Here is a 25758-nt window from a genome sequence, read left to right on the forward strand (position 1 = left end):
ATAAAATAAAGGCATTGTGTTCAACTACAACTAAAAAATAAAGTATTAAAAAAAAAATCTCTGGGACAGTAGGAAGACAATTCTAAGTAATGTTTACAACACTGTGTTCATGTGTTTAAAAAAAAAAAAAGATACCAAATAATTTAATGTTCTAGAAGACAGGAAATAACTAAGATCATAGCTGAAATTAATGAATTTGAGAATAAAAAATACAAAGAATCAAAAAAACAGAGTCGGTTCCTTGAAAAGATTCAGATTAATAAATCCCTAGCCAAACTAACCAAAACAAAGACTCAGATCAACAAAACTAGAGATTAAAAAAAAAAGAAGGTGATATGGGTTGGGGATATAGCTCAGTTGGTAAAGTGCTTGCCTTGCATGTACAAGGCCCTGGGTTCAATCCCCAGCACTACCAAAAAAAAAAAAAAAGAGAAAGAGAGAGAGAGAATAAGCTAGTATATCTTGAAGATAGTGACAATTCCTGGAGAAATAAGACCTACCTAAATTGAACCATGAGGATGTAGAAAACTTAGACCAATGTCAAGCAATGAAATTGAAACAACTATTAAAGTTTTCCAATGATGAAAAACTTAGGATCAGATGGATTCTCAGCTGAATTCTAGCAGACCTTTATAGAAGAACTAATGTCAATCCTCCTCAAATTATTCCATGAAATAGAAAAGAAGGGAACACTTCAAATTGATTCTTTGAAGCCATTATCACCCTGATACCAAAAGCAGACACATCAAAGAAAGAAAATTTCAGACCAATATCCCTGATGAACATAGATGCAAAAATCCTTAATAAAACATTGACAAAGTGCATTCAAAAACACTTTAAAAAGATAGTGCATCAGATCAAGTGGTTTTCATCACAGGGATGGAAGGTTGGTTCAACAAACAGATCAATACACATAATTCACATAAATAGAGTTAAGGAGAAGAATCACATGATTATTTCAATAGATGGAGAAACAGCACTTGACAAAATCTAGCACCCCTTCATTTTTAAATGTTTTTTTTTTTTAGTTATTCATGGATACAATATCTTTGTCTATTTGTTTTTTGTTTTTTTTTAATGTGGTGCTGAGGATCAAACCCAGTGCCTCACATGTTCGAGGCAAGCACTCTGCCACTGAGCCACAAGCCCAGCCCACCCCTTTATTTTTAGAACACAAGAGAAACTATGAATAGAAGGAACTCACCTCAAAATTATGAAGACTGTATACGACAAACCCAAAGCCATCATCATACTCAATGGAGAAAAACTGAGGGCATTTCCTCTATAAACAGAAATATGATAAGGATTTCTACTCTCACCATCCCTATTCAACACAGTCCTTGGAACTCTAGCCAGAGCAATCAGGCAAGAGAAAGAAATTAGAGAGATACAAATAGAAAGATGAAGTCAAATTATCTGTTTGATGATAACATGATCCTGTATTTAGAAGACACGGAAAATTCTACCAGAAGAATTCTAGAGGTAATAAACAAATTTAGTCATGCAGCAGGATACAGTATCAACATACTTAAATTACGAAAACTATCCCATTCAAAATAACCTAAAAAAAAACAAAAACTTGAGAATAAATCTAACCAAGGAGGTAAAAGACTTCTATAATGAATACTATAGAATAGTGTAGAGAGAAATTGAAGACGACCTTGGAAGATGGAAAGACCTCCCATGTCCTTGGATAGGGACAATAGTATCAAAGTGGTCAGCGGGATGCAGTGGTGGCACATGACTGTTATCCCAGCAACTTGGGAAGCTGAGGCAGGAGGATCTCGAGTTCAAAGCCAGCCTCAGCAACTTAAGGAGGCCCTAACTACTCAGTGAGACCATGTCTCTAAATAAAATACAAGAAAGGGCTGGGGGGGCTGGGGATGTGGCTCAAGCGGTAGCGCGCTCGCCTGGCATGCATGCGGCCGGGGTTCGATCCTCAGCACCACATACAAACAAAGATGTTGTGTCTGCCGAAAACTAAAAAATAAATATTAAAAAAAAATTCTTTCTCTCTCCCTCTCTCTCCCTCTCCCCCCCCCTTTAAAAAAAAAAAGAAAGAAAGAAAGGGCTGGGGATGTGGCTTTGTTGTTAAGCACCCCTGGGTTCAATGCCCCTGTTCCAAAAAAAAAAAAAAAAAAGCCACACTTCCAAAAGCATTATATCAATTCAGTGCAATCCCCATAAAAATACCAATGATATTCTTCATAGAACTAGAAAAAACAGTTCCAAATTCATTTGGAAGAATAAGAGACTCAGAGTAGCCAAAGCAATCAATCCTGAGCAAGAAAGTGAATTGCATTTTTATGTATATTTATAATGCACTAATTTAAAAAAATATAAAAAGACCAGTAATGCATTCCACTGTTGTTGTGTATTTAAAAAAAATAATAAAATCAATTTTTTAAAAAAGAAGATCAGTAGAATAGAGGAAAGGGAACAAGGGGAGGGAGGAGAAGAGGAGGAAGGAGTGAGTTTGGGGGACTGAATTGGAGCAAATTATATTCCATGTTTGTTTAACTATGTCAAAATGAACCCCAATATTATGTATAACTATAATGTACTAATAAAATTTAAAAACAAAGAACCATCAGTTCTCTTTAGTCTTAGCAGCTGACGCAAGACAAGATAGGGAATGTTATCCTTTGGAAAGCATTGTGGTAAGGCACACACACTGTGCTACTATTGTGGCTCTAAGGCCTACTACCTTCAGAAGTTGATATGTGGCAAATGTTGCTGCCTGCCAAGCATGAGAGAAAGTATAACTGTATAAAAGACAAAATTATCACCTTGACTGGTCAAATGAGGTACCTAAAAATTGCATACCACAGATTTAGGAATGGATTAGGTGAAGAAACAACAACTTAAACCCAAAAGGTCAGCTATTGCAACATCTAGCTAGTCTTAAGAATTTCAATGATTAGCCACCCAATGAATGTTCTGGGTTTTTTTTTTTTTTTACATTTAAAAATATAAAAAATTCAAAAACATAAAAAATTCAAAGTAATCAAACAAAGCTGGAGCACAGTGGTACATGCCTCTAATCAGCAACTCAAAAGACTGAGGCAGGCAGGAAGATCAAAAGTTTGAGGCCAGCTTCAGCAATTTAGCAAGACCTGCAGCAACTTAGCAAGACCATGTCTCAAGATAAAATAATAAAAGTGAAACAAAAACTCATACCTCAAATCATGTCTAGTAAGGTACTTTTTAGAATATATAAAGAACTCCTCTTATAAGTCAACAAAAAGACAACCCAGTTAAATACATGGGCAAAGGATCTGATAGACATTTCTCTAGACAGTAGACATCCTTTTTAGACAAGGAAAAGGTAGTCAATAAGCATATGAAAGGATATTCAACATTATTATTCATTGAGGAAATACAAATCAAAACCACAATTACCACTTCATATAGAATCAGGAAATAAGAGTTTGCTGGGGAGGATGGATGGAAATCAGACTTATCATCATACTGCTGTTGGCAGTGTCCAATGCTAAAGCCACTTTGAAAAAACAGTTTGGCAATTCTTACCTGAATATCTATTATAATAATATACCTGACATAGGCAACATATAAAGAAAAAGTACTTTATTTAGCTCAGTTTTAGAGGCTGAAAGTCCAAATAGCATAGCACAGACTTGGCAAGAGCCATCCCATGGCTATATTACCTCAGGATACAAAAGCGGAGAGAGAATAGGAGGTTTCAGGCTTGCCTCTTCTATAACTCTCTAGTGAGAACTCAAAGAGTCTCCTGAGAACTGCCTTCCAGGAACATGCCCATAGTGACCTGAGGACCTCCCACGAGGGTTCACCCTGTAAAGGTTCTACAACTTCCCAGTAGTGCCACCCTGGGGACCAAACCTCTAGCTTATGAACTTTTGAGGGAACACAAACCATAACCAAGTCATTGGAATAGAAATAAAATATTCTTTTTTATTTAGCTATAAAAAAGAATGAAGAGACATGCTTTTACAACATCAATGAACCTTGAAAACAATATGTTAAGTGAAAGAAGACATTCAAAAAAGATCATATATTATGTAATTCCATTTCTATGAAATGTCCAGAGTGGGCAGATCTGTAGATACAGGTCACTTAGGGCTATTATAGCCTAAGGAGGAGAGAGAACGACTGGTGGGTAGGTAATAACCAAAGAGTATGGGTTTCTTTTTGAAGTGATGGAAATGTTCTAAAATTAGTAGTAATTATGACTGTACAATTCTATGAATATACTAAAATTCATTGAATGGTACACTTTAAATGTATGTGTTGTGTGTTATGAATTATATTTCAAAATCTGTTAGGAAAAAAAGGACATATCTGTTAGGATTTGTACTTAAATCAAAATTGATATGCCAGGACTTGGGACACAACTCAATGTAGACCATTTGCCCATCATGTGCAAAGACCTGGATTTGATCTCTAGCATTACCAAAAAGAAAAAAGATATATAAACTTCCTAATGTAATTATTTAACTCCATACATTATTACATTGGGCTTTTTAAGAAGTAGTATAATCACTTTGTTTGGGCTGAAATGATTTTTCTCCTGTGAAGCCACATTTAGAATTATAGTGGAAAAATTTTAAGTGGTATCACATTTGAGAAATTATTTTCAAATAATCTAGAGATAAAGCTATATGATTTATGGTTAATCCTTACTTATACATTATAAATCATCATTTTGCATTCTTATGTCTCTTTTCTGTGTAAATAATCACTTAAATGACTGTGGGAAATATGCTCACCTATTCAAACCCAACTGAGACAAAAGGTACAGAAAAAGGGAGACTTTTAATGAAAGTCTTGCGAGATATGGTGTCTGGGGGAGCAGGATCAGCCAGAGCAATTACAATCAGCATTTTATTTCCTAGTGTGCAGGGTCCCTCCTCCAGTTCCTCTTTGGTTAAGTACAATAGAGGGTATTCAGTCTTCCTGAACTTTCTCCTATGGGGTTATTTTAAAAAAAATGTACCTTTAGTTGTCCCCACCTCCGTTTGTTCTCTTGTGATGGGAAAGCCTTCTTGGGGTGAGTGCACATATGTAGTTTAACTTTGGTCAGGCTGTACCTTTCTCCTCACCTCCTGTTTGTCGAGTAACCTGTTCATCAAGGAATCTGTCACATTCAGCTGTTAAATGCTAGTAATCACCCATTTGTTCTGTTTCCCCTTTGGCTGTTTTCTTTTTTAAACGTTTATTTTTTAGTTATAGGTGGACACAATATCTTTATTTTTTTGTGATGCTGAGGATGGAACCCAGTGCCTCACGCATGCTAGGCAACTGCTCTACCTCTGAGCCACAACCCTAGCCCGATTTTCTTTTTATATCCCCAGTATTTTTACATTTAAAGCTAAATACCTTATTTTAAAAATGGACCACCTGACTTTCAATTTCTTACAATAACTGAAAAAACAGAGATTTGCCTTTTGTTTTTTTTCCCATGTGGTCTTTGTTTGATTGATTGTTTTGGTGGGGCAGGGGATCAAACTAAGGGCCATGAACATGCTAGGCAATTGCTTTACCCACAGCCTACAAATTTTTAAGCTATTCTAACAAAGGTAATTCTTGAATAGAGATGGTGATTTTTTTTTTCTTTAAGGTGGTGCTGCTTCATAGAATCCATTTCTGAATCTGGTATACTATGATATAACACCTGGAATTTGTTTGAAAATAATTGATTCGTTAAATGTGGTTGAGTTAATGTGTGGGAATGGATCATATATCTTTGAAATTTTGAACAATAAAAGTTTTAAGAAATATAAACATTTTGTATTTTTCTGCTGTAGAGTGTCATGCCTTCTGGGGTCATTGAGTTTTTCTCCCACTGCTATAATGTAGAATTGTTACACAGTTGCTTTGTAAATAATATGCCTTTAAAAAGTGGTGCACAGTGGGCTGGGATTGTGGCTCAGGGGTAGAGCGATGCCTGGCCCTGGGTTCAATCCTCAGCACCACATAAAAATAAATAAATACAATAAAAGTATTGTGTCCAAATACAACTAAAAAAAAAATTCTCCTCCTTTAACCCTATTCATAGATGACACCCACCTCCTTTGTTTTCTTTGGCACCTGCCTCTCTTTACTCATTCCACCCAGCCTCACTCCAGATTTTTAGCACTTAGAAACAGCCTTTTTTTTTTTTTTTGGTTGACTAACAAATTGATCAGAATATCATGTGTAATACTTAAAGACAGTCACAGAAGATAGTATAATCACTGTCCTAATCTTTTCACCTCTAAATGATTGAAACTGCTTTTCTGTTTTTTATTGATGGCATTTAAATTTTGACCATGAGTCACACTAAAGAATAAATATTATATTGTGATCCAGTATACAACAACATGTGTGTGTGTATACAAAAATTTCCTGAAATAATCCTTTCCTTTAAGTGTGATAGACTCTCATACATCTTTATGGTGCTTTTTTTTTTCTTCAAAGAATATGTTGGTTGAAATGTTCTTTAAAATAAATATTCAAGTATACATATTTACCTCATATCCCTTTAATAGAAAATAATCTGCAGTTTAAAAATATTTTAGCATTATCTAATTTGTTAATAGTAAATATGCTCTGTGCTGTCACTAGTGCTATGGTAAACTAGTTGATTCCTTAATATCTTGGCAAAGGAAGGAATATTTTCCTTGCTGTTATTTGGGAAATGTTTCTGTATAGTATTTCTGTATATTATATTAATAATTTTAAGATAATAAAAATGGGCCTTGGGTTGTAGCTCAATGGTTGGTGTGCTTGCCTAGCATGTGTGAGGCTTTGGGTTTGATCCTTAGCACCACATAAAAAATAAATGAATAAAATAAAGGTATTGTGTCCATCTACAATTTAAAAAAATATTTTAAAAAGTGAAAATGAAAAACTCCTCTGGTTTACTTTTTTCTTTTTTTTTTTTAATATTGTAATGCCATGTGTTATTTTTGGGTGAGGGTGAATAGTGGAGATTGAACCCAGGGGCATTTTGTCACTGAGCTAACATCCTCAATCCTTTTTATTTCTTTTATTTTTTATTTTGAGACAGGGTCTTGCTAAGTTGCTGAGACTTGTCTCAAGCTTGTAGGCCTCCTGCCTCAGCTTCCCGAATCACTGAGATTACAAGCTTGCACCACCGCTCATAGCCTTTGTGTTATTTTCTTATTCTTAATTGTACTGTACCCTTAAAGAGATGCTCCCAGGGTGGAAGAGGCAATGGGCCAACCTATCCTCTTTGCCCTAAGTAGACCTAATAACTAATCTGAGGTATGTAGATGTGGTTACTCGTTTTAACTGCTAATTGCCACAGTTCATTTGGCTAGATTCCCCCTACCCAAGTTCTAAATAGTAATTTATACATGTACTACTTTCACTTTAGGGCAAGAAAATGTGACAGCTGGAGATCTAACTAAACTGGGAACCTAAGGCTGTATGTTCCTTTATCAGTGTGGCTCTGAGAACTGAGATCTGCTGGTTCTTTGAAATAATGCTGTGTCTGATGAAGCTTACGGTAAATGTTGTTCTGTAGGTGACTTACTGAAACAGGAAGTCTTCATTGAGATGGTTTTATGGGCATTATCACATCCAAGGCTGCTGCTTCAAAAGGGCTGAGTTTATATTTAAAGCTCCCAAACTACTATGTAATGTAGTTTCTTTTCCATTAACAATAAAAGAACCCATAGCAGGAAGTGAGTTTGGGAAGTATTGTGGATTTTGTGCAACAGATTCTAAAAGCTTTGAGTGCTTGGGATTATGCCAGTTCATCGATGTTATTTTCTTGTCCATTAAACTGCTTGCCTTTCTCACAGTTATTGATACATTTTGATTTTTTAAGCTGAAGCAGTTACTCATTTTAAATAGGTAGAATTTTAACCTTCCATCTTTATAATTAAATTCTTCCAGAGCAAAACTTCTGAGTACTATATATCATGGAATATAGCAATTTGAATAATTATGGTTACTTGTTTTTTTTTTTTTTTTTTTTTTTTGTACTGGGGATAGAACCCAGGGGCACTGTATCACTGAGCTACATCTCACAACCTCATCCCTTTTTAGTTTTTATTTTAAGATGGGGTCTGGTTGAGTTGCTGACTCAACCTCCCCAGTAGCTGGGATTACTGTTGTGCTCCACTTGGCCTGACTTAACTTGTTCAGTTTTAATGATGCATTTGTCCCCCAATAGAATAATTCACTTGAACAATGCTTAGCTGAGAATTCTTCTTGAGTCACCTCTAGTACTTCTCAGGAATTTTAGGATAATAAGAGGATGATGTGTATTCAGTTCTTAGTGATCTTCAGAGAAAGTAAGCAAACACATGTAACCCATGATTTTGTGATTTATGAGCCTCCATGTTTGGTGTTACGTGGATTGCCTCCTTACATTTTGTCTTCTTTTGGGTTGGAGGTATAGCTCAGTGGCAGAGTATTTGCCTAGTATGTGGATTTGAGCCCTAGCACTGTAAAAAAAAAAATTGTATTACTTTCTTTTATATAGATAGGAAAATTGAAGCTAGGAGGTATTTCATAATTTTTCTATCACTTTTCAGTTTAGTGAGAACTTGTAGGAAAATATCATGGTAGAGTAGGATGATCATTGCTTATTCTTCTGGCTTTTAAATTAAGAACATCATTTTTGGCCCTTCTATTTTCCTTATCCCTCACATTTATATATAATCTGAAGGTTGTGAGTTTCTTTTTCAAAATGCCTTGCATATAATTCCTGTTTAATATAGTCTCTTGCAGAAATTATTACCTCATACCTGGAATAACAGTAGAAGTAATAAAAATTAGGTTTATCTAGCACTTTGAAGTTTACAGAATACTTCCCTGGATTCTATATCATGTACTCCTTAGAACCACTCTGTGAAATAGCTGTTATTTATTAAATGTTCTGCTATAAAAATATTCTATTCATCATCTTTCTAATTATTCCCTTCTCTTTTATTTTATGCAGTGGGGCCAGCTTAATAATTTAAAATATAATTCTCATCATTTACTTTTTCTCTTGACCCAAGATTGGTGATTTCACAGTAAGCTGAAGAATGATGTCAAAACTTGTATATTTGGATTTAGGATTATCTCAAATCTGATTTTAACCTACCCTTCCTTTTTATTGCTCTTTTTTATATCAGGTCAATTTTGTTTATTTCAGTAAATGTCTGTTACTTAGTATAGTCATATTATGTTTGTTGCTAGGGATAAAAAGATGAGATAAACATTCTTTTCCTCAGGAAATGCACTGCCTAGGGGAAATAAAAATGTTCATGTAACTAGTTACAATACATGTGAAAGTGTATGGAACTGAGTACTGGCTTGGTCTTGTAAAACTTTGAAAAATGTATTTAGAAAAGGGATTAAAAAAAAAAAAAGCATAGTCAGGCATTGTAGTGCATGCATGTAATCCCACTGACTTTAGGAAGCTCAGGCAAGAGGATTACAAATTCAAGGCCAGCCTCAGCATTTTAGGGAGACTTTGTCTCAAAATAAAAAGAAGGACTGAGGATGTAGCTCAGTGGTAAAGCACCCCCTGGATTCAATCCCCAATACAAAAAATTTAAAAAATAAAAAGCATTAAATCACAATGAACCAAAAAAATGGGAAAAGAACAACATAAAAACAGCCTAAGAAATGTTAACAAAATTTTGGAAGCTAGAAAGCTGGTAGGTAAGTGGTAACTGACTTAGCATCCCACAGAAAACTGTGTACTATTAAATATACCAAATAGGCTCAGGAATTGGAGACACTAGGAACTTCAGAAAAACTGAGTACAGAAGGGGCTAAAAACAGAAAGCATAGTTGAAAATTAAATGCACTGTGAAAAAGTGACTGCCCTGCTGAACAGAGGAAATAAGAAAACAGTGACACATGGAATGGCAGTTACCCCAGAGACTTTATACGGAACAAACAGATCCATAAGTGCCTGTATTTTTTTTTTTAACTCTGGTATTATTTTTTCTTCAAAAGAGATCTGTGTATAATTTTATAATGTTTGTTTTGATATATAAAAGGCTTTCCCCAAGTGTACAAGTAAAAATAAGGATTTAAGAATAATGTGTCTTATTTGTCCTATAGTTTATTACACAAATGCCCTGGAATACCTCCATGTACTCGTTTGTGCATACCTCAGAGTAAGAAGCTTATACTCGCCGGGCATAGTGGCACACACCTGTCATCCTAGCAACTTGGGAGACTGAGGCAAGAGGATTGAAAGTTCAAGACCAGGGCAACTGGAGAGTCCCTGTCTCAAAATAAAAAATTTTTAGAAAGGGCTGAGGCCAGGCCTGGTGGCAGACCTCTGTAGTCCCAGCAGGAGGATCAAAAGTTTGAGGCCATTCTCAGCAACTCAGCAAGGCCCTTAGCAACTGAGCATGATCCTGTCTCAAAATAAAAAATAAAAAGGTCCTGGAATGTGGTTCAGTGGTTAAATACCCCTGGTGGGTTCAATCCCCAGTACAAATAAATAAACAGATAAATAAATGGGCCTGGGATGTAGCACAGTGTAGGGTGTCCTTGGGTTCAGGACACAGTAAGGTGGAAAGAAAGCAGCAGCAGCCTTCCGTGTTATTCACAGCTGGTCCCTGATGGTCTTTTCTGTTCACCATTTCTTCCCACAAGTGTGTACTCTGATTATATGGATCCTCTCACTGTATATGAAGTTCTGCATGTTCTATTGTGTCTCCTTGTCATGGTTCAAATTGGGGTTTTTTTTTTGTTTTTTTTTAATAGAAAATGCCTTTTATTCTCTCTTGTTTGTTCATCCTTCAGGGATCACTTGAAGTGCTACCTACACCTACATGTGTTATCCTTCCTTATCCAAGTTCTTCTGTTGACTTTTTCATATTTCTGTTTTGATACTTATTATTTGATTTATTTGACAAATTTTTGAGCCACCGTTGTATAAGACTCTGTGTGAATAACTATAGTCTATCTCTGAAGGGTGAGAACTGAGTGTTGCTCATCTTAGATACCTGGTGTCAGCATATCTTGGGTATTAGATCAGTCATATTCTTGCCCTTCCTCTTGTCATTTATTTTTCTAGTTAATTTTTAAATACTACCTCATAAGTAGTTATGAACAATCATAGATCTGAGTATGTCACCACCCTACCCCCCTAAAACCTTTCATTTTAAACTTTAAAATAGCATTGACGACTCTCCCAAGTGTGACCTCAGCCTTATTTTTCCATTCTCCTCTGCTCTGACCACCGTTTTGCCCCTTTCCCCCTTACTCATCCTTATGATGCAACTTTTGGTCCATCACCCCAGACCATCCACCACGCTCAGCAGATACCATCTCCATTCTCATTTTTGTATGTGCACTTTTCTCTCCTTGAGATACCATTTCTCATTCTTCAACTGTTAAAATCCTACTCATTCTTGAAGTAGTTGTGGGGGAGGGTGGAGAAAGGAAAGAATTTCCTTCCTGAGACTTCTTTGGCTCTCCAAACCTCTATAATTAGTAATTGCCTCTTCTTCCTGCTCACAGATTAGAATCCAGGTTTATTCCTCCCATCAGTTCACCTTAAATGTTGTGTGTGTTGAATTGAAAATCAATTTAAAGCATATGTACTTCAAATATTAAGAATTTTTAACACTTACAGGGATGCTGTACTCTGAATGAGTAAGGGGTCAATTTTGTGCCCATACAACTCTATTCTCCAGTAATTCTTATTGTTGAAACTAGGCTAGGGAGGGGAGAATGTCAGCAATTCATAAAGATGGCTGAACATGTTTATAATTTAAACTTGTAAAACCCGACCTTTTTCCTTTTAGCAATGTTAAGTTATTATGATTCAGCTCTGTGGTAAAATTGATTTTAAGTCACAGTAATAGTGGTTATACAGAGTCAGGAAGAACTTTCCTGAAAAATCTTTGTGCAGTGTCATATGTGGTATGGAAGAAATCCTGGGCTAAATTGAACTTTTAATCTGCCTAACATTTGACTTTTACTGCCTTTTATCTTCCTATCTTAGTTATTACTGTGATTTTCACAATTTCATAAAATATATTTTAAAAATTGTGTTTGATGGGAACATGAATCAGAAATACAAAGTAACTCTTAGAAGCTTCCTGTAATTAGTGTACAGAGAGGGAAAATGCCTGTTTTCTACTTGTGCCTCCTTTAAAAATGAAGTTGTTCATCTTACATTGGTTTTTAGGTGTTTAGAAATTTGTGGGTCCCCTTTGTTATGTTATTTGCAGGCAGAATTATTCCTAAGTTTGTGTATTCTTCAGCACATAGAGGTACACAGCAACCTGATATCAGCATTAAAAGTATAATGATATATTATAAAGGGGTTTCTGTTGTCTAGAGATTGGTAAATGCGAATGAGTATTACAAGCAACTTTTTGTTCCCAAAATGAAGTGTTATGGTTTTCTTTATCATAAAAATGCTGCAGAACAAATCAGTTTAATACCTTAATGTACATCTTTCTATATCCTTTTCTGTGCATATCTATTCTACTATGCTTATCAAAAGTAACAATTATTGTGTATATTATTTAAAACATAGTCATACTATGCATACAAATTACTTAATCGAGGTTTTGATTGTGATGTACAGAACGTGGTCTTAAGCACTATAGAATATTGAGACAATTATTACATAAAATCCCTACCCTCAAGATGTTTATACTGTAGCTGGATAAGGTAGGGTAAAAATATAAGAAGTAGGTCAGGCACAGTGGTGCATACCTGTAATCCCAGCAACTTGTGAGGCTGAGAAAGGAGGATCACAAATTTTAGGCCAGCCTCAGCAACTAAGTGAGGACCTGTCTCAAAAAATAAAATAGGCTGGGTGTAGTTTACTGATAAAGTGACCCTGGGTTCAATCCCCAGGACCAGTTAAAAAATACATATATATATTTCATAAATGATATATGAATACACACATAATAATGTGTGTGTATATATATACACATATATGCATATATATGTGAAGCAATAGGAAATCAATGCAATGGCTTAACTTTATGGAATGTACTAAGTACTCGGGAAGAATGAAAGTTAAGGCTTCAGGATAAAAAGGCAGTTGGGGGTTGTGAGAAGTATTCAGCTTGTAATATGGGCTAAGCCACAGTTGTTTCTTTTATCCCATCATTACTTCAAGTTCTTAGTATAGATGTCTAGGAGAATATTGATTGTTCTTTTGAAAGTAGTGAAGTTGAAAGGAAAAATTGTTATTTCAGGAAGAACTTCAAGATATTTAAGTGTTGTTAGGTGAAGATATGTTTCATGTATATAGTTAAAGATATAAAGCTAGAGTTCTGGTGAACAGTCAGAACAGCTTTGAAAACCATCTTCTTACAGAAAATAGATGAGTTCCAAAAGGAGGAGGGGTTGGGAAAATTGATTTTATTTTACACTATTCTTTATTGTATGTAAAGTTGCCACTAAATGCCAGGAGAAAAAATAAATAAAAAATTCCTTTTTGCTAGTCAGTTTAAAGAATGAGGGTTTGGGGGCTCTGGCTGTGGCCCAGCAGTAGAGCGCTTGCCTAGAATGTATGAGGCCCTGGGTTCGATTCTCAGCACCACGTAAAGATCCAAATAAAGGTCCAACAATGACTAATAAAAATATTTTTTAAAAAAGAATAAGGGTTTGGTTTATTGTGCCAAGTGTTTAAAATTTTTATCTTTGAAATTCTGGCATTTCTTCTTGATTTGCCTCATGGGAATAGTTGGGAAATGAGAGAGATGGATGAGGAGGGAGAGGGAGAGAAAAGAGTGGGAGATTAGTTGGTTTTCTCTTTTTCTTAAAAATAACTCTTGTGTGCAGTTTAAAATTTCAGATTCTTAAGCTGATCTTGTTCTATTCTTGCTGGATCTCTGTTTAGTTTTTCAGTTATAAATCATATTTCATGTATGTGAACAGCATTGAGAATGTGACTTTTCTCATGACCCTGTGAGCTAAGAATTTTGCTTTGCATTTCCCAGAAGAAATGTCACTAAACATATACATTCTGCTTTTCCCTTAGGTAAAAATCTCTACACCAATGAATATGTAGCAATCAAACTGGTGAGTAGAATGTTTGTAGTCATTGTACTATCACTGCTAATATCTTTTTACAGGAAATAGTTGTAAGCATTCATTAAAATACTAGACCTGGGTTTTTTTGCTTCCATATGATCCCACATAGTCATCTTTCTTCAATTATAGTGTTACAGTGATGAATCACTGTATACTATATAACACTATATGTTAGATGTTGCTAACTGTGGTGCTAGCAATGATGAATCAAAATTAGTTGAAAAAAATTGCTGGAAGAACTAGGCATGGTGACACATTCTTGTCATCCTAGCTCCTCAGAAGGCTGAGGCCCGAGAATTACAAGTTTGAGAGCATCCTCAGCTACTTAGGTAGACCCCGTGTCAAACTTAGAAATAGCTGGAGATGTAGCTTAGTAATAGTGTGCTCCTGGGTTTAATACCCAGTACAGAAAGAAGAAAAAAAAAAGCTGAAGAGCTAGTAATTCTGTGGATTCTGTACATTTCACAGTGGTGTCTTAAAATGATAAAGTCATTTGAAATTTTGCTTTTTTTTCTTGAGCAGGACTGATTCATTTTTTTAGTGTGAGGTGTTCATTAATATACTTAGTATAAGAAAACCAAATCCAACCATCTAATAATGTCTTTTTAAAAATCTGTCAAGCATAAACAATATACCTTGTGGCCAAATTGGAAACAGGGTTGACTCCAAAGCATTTTTCGTCATATGGAATAATTTGTATGACTAGTTTCTATGGAACTGTGTAAATGTTCATCCTCCTAGTAAAAATACTAGGAAGTTTCCCTGTTTTACTTGTACATTTGGGCTTTATTGGTTGCAAGTCAGAGATTTAAAGGTTGGAGGAACTATCTTGTAATAATTTAATGCTGTTCTTTTCTAATGAATTGCAGTTATTACATTCATACCTGCTATGTGTGGTCTCTTCTTTGATTCAGCCTGTCAGTTTTTGGAGGAATCAGGATTGTTGTATGACAGTTAGGAGATTGTTCTCTACAAAGGGATGGACAGGGAGCAGAGCTTAGATTAGGCCAATTTATGGGGGACCCAGTATTTTGCATTTTGTTTGGTATTCAGAATTCTTCTTGGGGAGATGTGAGCAGAAAGAGTGGTGATGCATGTAGCAAGCAGGTCAGATATCCTCTCCAATTGAATATTAAAAGATTTAATCATGGTTTTTTATTTACAGGAATTTGTTCTGTAAGTGTTCCCTAGTACATCTCATTTGCCTTTTCAGTTTTATTCAGAATAATCTTGGGAATAATCTTTGATTATTTGAGACTACTGACAGGAAGAAGTCCTTGAAACACTTCAAAATTTTGTTTTATTTCTTTGTATACTTGTTATTATCCCTTTATTTATCAAGACTTCTTTTGAGGCTTTTTGTTAGGAATAGTTCTTTCTATCTGGATTTCTACTAGGATCATACTACTCGATCAATATAGATGAGCTTATATAGCATGTTATTGACATAATTGACCATTACATTTTACTTCCCTTTCATTACTATTTTATTCTGTTTTGCATGCAAAATAATTAAAGCTAAAAATAGGTGTTGAGGGTATAGCTTAGTGGTAGAGTGCGTGCTTAGCCTGTGTGAGGCCCTGATTTCAATCCCCACAATCAAAAATAAATAAATAAATAAATAATACAAAGGAAAACCTCAACTAAAAATAAAATGTATTTCATCTAGTAAGGTGTATCTCAGTACGGCATTTCTCTTTCAAATACTCTTAAATTAAGACACTTTAGAGCTTAACAGTCTTGTCTGTGGGCTTCCTCTCTTGCTGTTGAGCTTATTCTCCAAGGGAGATATGAGGATAGTAATTGAGCTTCTTTCATTGTAACAGGAAATATTGCCTTAAGCATCACACTCCTACAAGGTAGCCATCTGCTCTTAGTTTAAAATTTCAGGCAGGCATGTGTGTTCCAGAATAGCTGTGATTCTGGCAAATGGCCAGCTGTCTATGGAAATGTAATCAACATCTGGCACAGAAATGTAAGGAAGCCCTGCTACTGCTGTTTCGGTTCTACTTTGTTTGGATCTTCATTGTGGGCTCTTGTTTCTTCAATTCTTAAGACTTTTTAAAATACACAAATGTACAAAGTAAACAAAATAATGTAATGAATCCCTCCTTTACCCATTACTCAGATTTCTAGGGTAAAAGGATAAAATAAAATTCTCTACATGTTGCTAATCTTGTGATCTTCTCTAAGCTATGGACTGAGTGTTTGCAAGACTCCTGGAAGCCCCGCTTAGCTGAATAGGCTACAGCCATGTAATAAAGAGGTTGGTTGAAGGGTGTCAGTTCCTCAGACTATGATAAAAATCCCCTAAAGTCTAAACACATGTGGGCTGGCTACCCACTTTCAGTCTTGAAACTCTAAAGAGTTTTGCTTCTTTTATTTACTTGAGTTACCCAAGATCAGGTTGAATATTTCCTATTAAGGTTTCCAGTATGAAGTTTGAGAATATTAGGTTTAAGAAAAAAATCTGTGGTGTTAAGATTTAAATCTAATTTAGATATAAATCTCTTTAGATGTTTGTCATCATCTAAAGAGATAGACAGAACTGTCTTTTTCCTGGTATTTTATCAACCTCTAGTTCCACATTGACTTACCTTCATTCACCCTTTTTGTTTGGTTCTTTAAAAGTTTATCATCAGTGAATTTTGCCAGTGGACAGATTCTGCAACTGTCTGTTTTGATGGTGATATAGATGAACATCTGCAACCAAATGAAGAAACTATCACCAGTGATCTCTCTTTATCTGAAGAGATAAATGAATAAGAAACTTACTACCTTATTATTAGCATTACATACTTTTCTTTTGACTATGAGAATGTTGAGAAACTTGAAGTCCACCTCCACTGATTGTTGATTTTACACCGAACAAAGAATGTATGTTCTTTTCCAACCTGCCTACAGTGATTTAGGTAAAACTTCCTAAAAATGGGAGGATAAACTTTATGACTTCAAGAAAACTTTTGAATTCTGTGATTGATGGATTCTGTGTTTTAAAAAAATGCAGAAAATTCAAGCGGTTTCATAAAAGAGCCTTCAAAGATTATAAAGAGTTAAAAAATAGGACCAATTAGGAAAGATTAAATAAATTGAAATTACTTTGCTTGAAGAAAGAAAGATTAGGAAATGATTCAGTAGTTTTGTTATTTGAAGATAGCTATTATAGTATTCACAGGTTATCCAGGAACTTTTTTATCTTATTATCCAGGATGTGAGAGAAATAGGTATGTTTCAGTAATTAAATTTGAATTAAATACCAAGGCCTTCCAAACCATGAAACTTGTTGAACACCAATATGAATTATCCAGAAAGGCTGTGGAATCTACTTCCTTGGAGTGTGGACAAATAGCACAAATAACCCATCAAAGGGGAAACAGTCTTTTCAACAAAAAGTGCTGGTAAAACTTGATATCCACATGCAGTAAAGTTGGATTCTTACTTTACATCATATACAAAAATTAACTGGCTGGAACCAAGATCTAAATGTAAGATCTAAAATTATAAAACTCGGTGGAAAACATAAGGAAAATGCGCTGTGACATTGGATTTGGCATTGACTTCTTAGATACAACACCAAAATTATAGGAAATGAAAGAAAAAATAGATAAATTAACAAATTGAATTTAAAACTTTAACAATATTGAAAACTTCTGTACATCCAGGTACACTGTTAACTGTAAGAAGTCAACCCATTAAATGGGCAACAATATTTTGAAAGTATTAAGGGATGATATCCAGAATTTACCATTTTAACCATATTTAAGTGTACAGCTCTGTAGCATTAAGCATGTTTGCATTGTTGTACAACCATCACCACCATCTGTCTCCAGAACTTTCTTCCCCACCTGCACCTTTGTGCCCAATAAACACTACTCCATAGTCTCTCCTATTCCTAATCCTCATAATCACTGTTCTGCTTCCTATGAATTTGATATACTTCCTCTACTCAATACTTCATATAAGTGGAATCATACTGTGTGTGTCCTTTGCAACTGGCTTATTTAACTTAGCACAGTTTCTGCAACACTCATCCATGTTGTTACATGTAGCACGTGTATATATATATCACATTTTATCCATGCATCTGTTGATGGACTCTTGGGTTGCTCACAACTTAGATATCGTGAATAATGCTGTTAAAAATATGGGTGTGTAGATATTTATTTGAGTTCCTACTTTCAATTCTTTGGAGTATATATATACCCAGAAATAGAACTGCTGAATCATAGTAATTCTATTTTGGGGGGGGGGGGTAGTAGGGAGTGAACTCAGGGGCACTCAACCACTGAGCCACATACCCAGCCCAATTTTATATTTTATTAGAGACAGGGTCTCATTGAGTTGCTTAGTGCCTCACCATTGCTAAGGCTGGCTTTGAACTTGTGATCCTCCTCCCTCAGCCTCCTAAGCCTCTGGGATTACAGGTGTGCGCCACAGCACCCTGCTGCATCATAGTAATTCTGTGTTTAATTTTTGAAGAATCATCATACCATTTTCTATAGCAGCTACACCATTTTACATTCTCACAATCTTAAGGGTTCCAATTTCTCCACAACATTTGACAATATTTTATTTTCTGTTTTTTTATAATAGCTATCCTAACAGGTGTGTTGATGTTGAGTTTTTAAAAGAGAGATCATGTTCTTGGTGATTTTTGCCAGAATACAAAAGGGACAGGGAAACCCTATCTTATAGCGTGTTTGGTTGCATTATGCATTATTAGAAATTTGCCTGATATACTATTAGTCAGAATAATTAACTATACAGTTCTTTATATTTGGTATAGAGCAAAACGTGTTTGCTTGCTTTATCTCTGGGGTTTTTCTTGTTTGTTTTTGTACTGGGGATTGAACCCAGGGGTGCTTTACCACTGAACCACATCCCCAGCCCTTATTTATTTATTTATTTTTCTGGTGCTGGGGATTAAACCCAGGGACTTATTCATGCAAGGCAAGCACTCTACCAAGTGAGCTATATCCCCAGCCCTTTTTTATTTTCTATTTTGAGACAGGGTCTTACTAAGTTGCTGAGGTTAATCTCAAACTTGAGATCCTCCTGCTTCAGCCTCCCGAGTTGCTAGGATACAGGTATGTGCCATTGCACCCAGCTCTGGGTTATTTCCAATACTCTCGTTTTTAGAAATGAGAATATTACATTATTTAAAATTACATATTTAAATTATTGTCTTTAATTCTCACAAATGTAAAATGAAATTTATGTAAGAATGTTTCTAACAACATTGTTCATAGTATTGAATGCCGAATTTAGTGTATATACACACATACACACATGGGAATACTTGAACTATGAAAAATATTATATACCTTTACTTACTGTAATGGAAAGATGTCATCATCATCACATTGTCCAGTTAGAAAGAATGTTACTGAAGAGCAGATATACTGTGATTTCCTTTATGTAAAATCCTATTTGTGAGTCTGTAGTATGTATAAATACATGGATAAAGAAATACTTGAAAAAATATTTACCAAAATGTTAATAGTGGCTATCTTTAAAGTGGTAGGATCTCCAATTACCTTTACTTTGTTCCTGGTTTTTGTGTATTTAAATTTTTTGAAGCATGTATTATTTTTCTAATAATAATAAATATTCCACCCAAAATTCATAATAAAACTATCAGGAAATAGGTGCTGTTATTTTTTTTAAAAAATTGTTATCTGGTTTCCTGGGAAAATACATTTCAGAAAAGTATATTATGTTGAGAGAGCTGTCCCTGAATGATGGTTCATGGATAATCTAATTTTATTTGACTATCCATGGAAGGGGTTGTATGTAATCTTGCTCATCATCTTTTAGCTGTACTTTCAAAGACAAATTGTGATAAGAAAAGGCATATATCATATGTGAATATCATCTCTAAATCATTAAGTGATCTCAGCCCTTGTTTACTCCAAAAATCTAGGAATAGAAAAATTCCATTTGTCTAAATCTGATCACAGTTTTTTTCCTTGGGTTTTAGGAACCAATAAAATCACGTGCTCCACAGCTTCATTTAGAGTACAGGTTTTATAAGCAGCTCGGCAGTGCAGGTAAGTTCAAGTTTCTTTGCTTGTTCCTTCCACATAACTTAGTGGAAACCCTGACCTATGTAATTTTTTTTTTTTTTTTTTTTTGGTCTGGTTTACCCTTTCTATTAGACCATATGTCCCTTGCTCACTGGATAGGTAAGTAAACAGTTAACTAAAAAGTTCCTTGCTATTTGGTTCCTGGCAGGGCAGTTAAGTTAACTGGGGATTTGCGATACCATGCCCTTGCCCATTGATCAGCCTTCAAATGTTTTTCCTTGCTTCAAATATACCTGGTGTGAGATTTTGGCTTTTTTGGTAGTTCATTCATTCTTTTCATTTCTTTATGTATTCTAAGGGAAAGGAGAAAAGCTTGATAACTTGCAAGCTATATTTTAGTGCATTGAGATACTTTCTGAAATAACATAACCCTGTTATTTTTCCATTGTTCTCATTAATTTGAGAGAGCTGTCCATATGATTGTGATAACCTGTGCCTTTGGTGATTTTTGAAAATTAAGGTTTTTTTTTTTAAGTCTTTTTTTTTTTAAACCTACAAGCTCTAATTTCTAAAGTGTTATTGGCTTCCAGAAAAATACTTTGACTAATCAAATGCTACCAACTCTAAATAGGCTACACCTATAGAACGTGAATTGTTCAGAACTAATTTCTTTACTTGATATTAGTAGAAATTCCTCTACTTCATGCTTACTTCAGTGTGATAGTTTTATGTGAATGATTGAAGCATAGTTTCTATTTCAAATATCACTATTGAAAGTATTATTGCGGCTGGGGTTTTAACTCAGTGGTAGAGTGCTTTCCTAGCACATGTGAGACACTGGGTTGGCTCTCAGCACCACATAAAAATAAATAAAAATAAAGGTATTGTGTTCATGTACAACTTAAAATTTTTTTAAAAAAAAAAGAAAGTATAATTGAAGTATTGAAGGAATTTTATTTATTTATTTATTTATTTTTAGTTGTTGTTGATGGACCTTTATTTTATTCATTTATATGTGGTGCTGAGCATCAAATTCGGTGCCTCACATATGTGAGGCAAGTGCTCTACCATTGAGCCATAACCCCAGCCCAGGAATTTTATTTTTATTTTCTAAAATATAAAATTATATAAGAACCTTTGGTTTTGTTTGTTTTTTTGTTTACACCAAATAAGTTATTATTTCCTCCTATCTGTTGATTGAGCTGTCATCTTTATTGCTGTTTTTAGATTAAAGTATGGCTTTTTTTTTTTTTTTAATATCCCTGTAAGGTCTGATACTATTTCTCAGTCTGACAGTTCTAATAGTTATCAAAAGCTGAACCCTTGGATTTTATTCAAGTCTTGTAACCTGACCCTGGCAGTAATCAGCTATAGTCATAACCTCGGAAGGCCATGAGATATTTGTCTTTCATTGAATTTAATTTAAGTTCCTGTTCACAGTAGCCTCTTGACATATATTTGTTGATTGACCATATCTTTAAACATGTAATGTTCCTGGCATAAGATCCGAGACTGGCAAATAAGTTTAAAGGATAACTTGAGGCTTATGTTTCCTCAGAACTAAATTTTAATTGTTGTTCCCCTTATATTCTGTCTGGTATCATATTTTTCTGAGTTTCATAAATTTCAGAGTGATAATTACCACAGCCCACTTAAGATAATCACAGCCCACTTAAGATAACATATACATGTCTCACAAATCTAAGACACAGGTTAAAGTTATGCTTAATCCATTCCATTTTAGAAGTTTTGCTGGGCCTGGGGGAATTGACCAGGCCAGTTTACAGAATTTCCTCTGTAAATCCTTCTAGATATAACCACAAGATCAGGGCAGGCTTCCCTTTTCAATGTAGAGCCAAATAGCCATGTGCCTGGAGTCCCAGTAACTCAGGAATTTGAGGTGGGAAATCACTTGAGCCCAGAAGTGTCATCTCAAAAAGCAAAATAGGGCTTGGGGCTCAGTGGTAGAGTGCTTGCCTAGCATGTGCAAGGGCCTGGATTCAGTCCCCAGCACTGCATAAAGCTGAGGAGGTGAAGAGTTGGCAAAAAAATCTCATTAACTTGTTATGTAGGAATAGAATCTGTATTGCTGGGTTCATAATCTCTAAATATTGATCACTGCAGAGTCTTGAATTTTCAGCATTCTCTGTGCACTGAAAACAAGGAGTAGATAGACCATTGGAGGCTCTTCTTCTTCTTCTTATCCTCCTCCTCCTCCTTCTTTGTGAAAGGAGTACGATTTATTTAAGAGAGGCAAAGCTCCAGCTTTAAGAGACAAAGCTCCAGCAAGGGGAGAAGACATCTAACAGGGGTTTCCCTGGAGGCTTCTCTTAAGTGAGTTTCATACAACACCTAAGTAACTGGATAATGTAGACACAGTGGGTTACTGGCCTACATTAGCTTATTACAGCTATTTCACATAGTTGACTGAACGCTTTTATGGAGTTGTATTAAGCTGAAACCTGTAAAACTTTTTTATTTAAGCTGCCATCAATCAAGGCTTTTTGTATTTTGTAGTTATTGAATTCATTCTGAGCACTTCAAATATAATTTTATTTTAACCCATTATTACTAAATATTGGAAATATGTTTTTCAATTCTGATTGTTTTAGCCTATTGGTGATTATATATTGATCATTTTTAAATTGTAACTGCATATTTCCTCCCCCCAATAAGATTATAGTCTCCTGGATAACAAGGCTTACAGCTTCTTAACTTTTATATCTCAGAGCCTAGTCAGCAGTAAGCAGTTCAGTGGCAGTAAGAAGTTAGGAAGATTTAATAAGCTTGCCGTTTTAGATTGTTACCAAATTATTAATAAAAATATTCCTTGAGGATGGCCATAAAAAATGTGGGGTGGGCGCTGGGGCTATAGTTCAGTGGTAGAATACTTCCCTTGCTTGTGTGAGGCACTGGGTTTGATCCTTAGCACCACAAAAAAATAAATGAATAAGCCTCTTCAACAAACGGTGCTAGGAAAACTGGAAATTCATATGTAGCAAAATGAAATTAAACTCTATTTCTCACCATGCACAAAACTCAAAGTAGGTCAAGGACCTTGGAATTAGACCAGAAACCCTGCACCTAATAGAATAAAAAGTAGGCCCAAATCCTCATCATGTCGGATTAGGTCTGGACTTCCTTAACGAGAGTCGTAAAGCGCAAGAAATAAAATCAAGAATCAATAAATGGGATGGATTCAAACTAAAAAAGTAGCTTCTCAGTAAAAGAAATAATCAGTGAGGTGAATAGAGAGCCTACAGAATGGGAGCAAAATTTTAACACAGGCACATCAGATGGAGCACTAATCTCTAGGATATATGAAGAACCCAAAAATCTTAACACCAAAAAAACAAATAACCCAGTCAATAAATGGGCCAGGGAACTGAACAGACACTTCTCAAAAGATGATATATAATAATCAACAAATATATGAAACAATATTCAATATCTCTAGCAATCACAGAAATGCAAATCATAACTACTCGCCTGGTATGCGCCGGGCGCTGGGTTCGATCCTCAGTACCACATAAAAATAAAATAAAGATGTTGTGGCACCGAAAACTAAAAAATAAATATTAAAAAAATACAAACAACAGTAAGTGTTGGTGAGGATGTGTGGGGAAACGCACACTGATACACTGCCGGTGGGATTGCAAATTGGTGCAACCAGTCTGGAAAGCAATATGGAGATTCCTTGGAACACTTGGAATGGAACCACCATTTGACCCAGTTCCACTCCTTGGTTTATACCAAAAAGACTTAAAAACAGCATTCTATAGTGATACAGCCACATCAATGTTTACAGCAGCACAATTCACAGTAGCTAAATTGCGGAACCAACTAGATAGATACCCTTCAGTAAATGACTGGATAAAGAAACTGTGGTTTATATACACAATGGATTATTACTCAGCATTAAAAGAGAATAAAACCATGGCATTTGCAGGTAAATGCATGGAGTTGGAGAATATTATGCTAAGTAAGCCAATCCCAAAAAATCAAATGCCAAATGTTTTCTCTGATATGTGGGTGCTAATTCCCAATAAGGTATGGGGGGGTTGGGAGACTGGTAGGGAAAAATAGAGGTACTTTGGATTAGACATAGGGGAGTGAAGGGAGGGAAGGGAGTATGGGGATAGGAAGGGTACTAGAATGAATCAGATATTATTATCTTATGTGCATATGTAACTACACGACCTATGTGATTCTACATCATGTACAACCAGAAGAATGAGAAGTTATACTCCATTTATGTAGGATGTATCAAAATGCATTCTACTGTCATGTATAACTAACTAGAACAACAAAAAAGGAATTATTCCAAATGATTCTAGAACAAACAAAAATTTTCAAAGAAATATCGGAAGACAAATTTTTGCAAAATAATATAGCATGGTACTTTTTGCATACTGCAAGAAATATATGTACTATAGATATGTCCATAGAAGCATAGAAAGTATTTGAATGGATATTTAAAAGAAATTATTTTAATTAAGAACATGAATAAGAATGGGAGGCATTCCAGGAATGGTGGCATATGTCTTTAATCCTGGTGACTCTGATGGCTGAGGTAGGAGGATGAAGTCTGAGGCTAGCCTGGACAACTTAGCAAGACCCACTGCATCTTTGCATGTTTCAAACTAAAAATTTAAAAAGGACCAGGGATGTGGCTCAGTGGTAGAGCACACTCTGGCTTCAATCTCCAGTATGATAAAGAAAATTAATGGGAAGTGGTGGTGCTTTTAAGATTTTACTTTAATCTTGTAGTATTTTTTTCATTTTTTTACGCTGTGCAGTTATAACAGTAACTAGTTTTTAAATGAGTGTACCAGTGAGTTTATTCTCTGTCTCCTGTGTCTTCTATCATTATAGCCTAGCTGTAAGAAAGCCCAAGCAACCTCCTCCTGCCCATTTATCCTGAGCCATGCATTAACAGTTTCAGGCATGAGTTCAACATATGATAATAAAGTGGTACAATACCATGTTTATCTTTCTAAACACTTTCTTTGCAGGAGGAGAAAAGAAAATCATTACTAGAATGAGATAGCTTATATAAGAGAATTTCCTATCTCTTAGGGCGTGATCATTACTGAGAGTTATACATTTGGGATATTACATATTTGCAAGGGAAATTTGTGTGCTAGATAGAAGGTTAGAATGTTTGGTTGTAAGACCTATTTGAACTCCTAAGATTTTATAAGAAGCCCTTAAAGAATACATTACTATACAAGAAATATCCTGGTTATATTTCTTGTGGAGATGTTTATATTTGGCATCTTCCTCAGTTTCTGAAGACAAAAACTGATTTCATAAAAGTTAATTACATTTTAAATATAATCCTGGCAAAAGAAACATACACTGATCAGTGAATCAAAATAAGATCAGTGTATGTTTTCCCAAAATGAGATGACAAAGGTGGGGAATACATTTTTACTTGCAACTTGCTGTTTAAATTATTGAACCTACCATTGATGAAGAATTTCTAAATTTAATACAAGGAAAAAAATAATATTGTTGTAGATGGACACAATACCTTTTTTTATTTCTTTATTTTTATGTGGTGCTAAGGATGGAACCCAGTGTCTCACACATGCTAGGCAAGTGCTCTAGCTACAAAAATTTTAAATGTGAAACTTTGTAATTGTATGTAATCACTATGGAAAAGTATTGTATTTTTTTCCTCACTGATGAAAAATCAAAAGTTTTAAATTTTCTCTTC

General features: G+C 35.0%; 1 protein-coding gene across 7 annotated transcripts in view; it reads left to right on the forward strand.

The window, feature by feature from the left end:
- The window catches only part of Csnk1g1 (casein kinase 1 gamma 1), a 151830-nt gene that overhangs the window by 64144 nt on the left and 61928 nt on the right, over positions 1–25758 (forward strand). For 6 of the 7 annotated variants that reach the window (XM_046426566.2, XM_046426565.2, XM_046426568.2 and 3 more), the window contains 2 exons: positions 13958–13998; positions 19991–20060. In XM_046426566.2, coding sequence (XP_046282522.1) covers positions 13958–13998; positions 19991–20060 — 111 coding nt within the window. Of the gene's footprint in view, positions 1–13957; positions 13999–19990; positions 20061–25758 lie in introns of those variants that run through there. The other variant, XM_046426569.2, reaches the window with a different exon arrangement.

This window comes from Marmota monax, unplaced genomic scaffold, assembly GCF_021218885.2.
Source record: "Marmota monax isolate L192 unplaced genomic scaffold, Marmota_monax_Labrador192_F-V1.1 WCK01_AAM20220418_F8-fsc00078, whole genome shotgun sequence".
Classification (NCBI taxonomy): Eukaryota; Metazoa; Chordata; class Mammalia; order Rodentia; family Sciuridae; genus Marmota; species Marmota monax.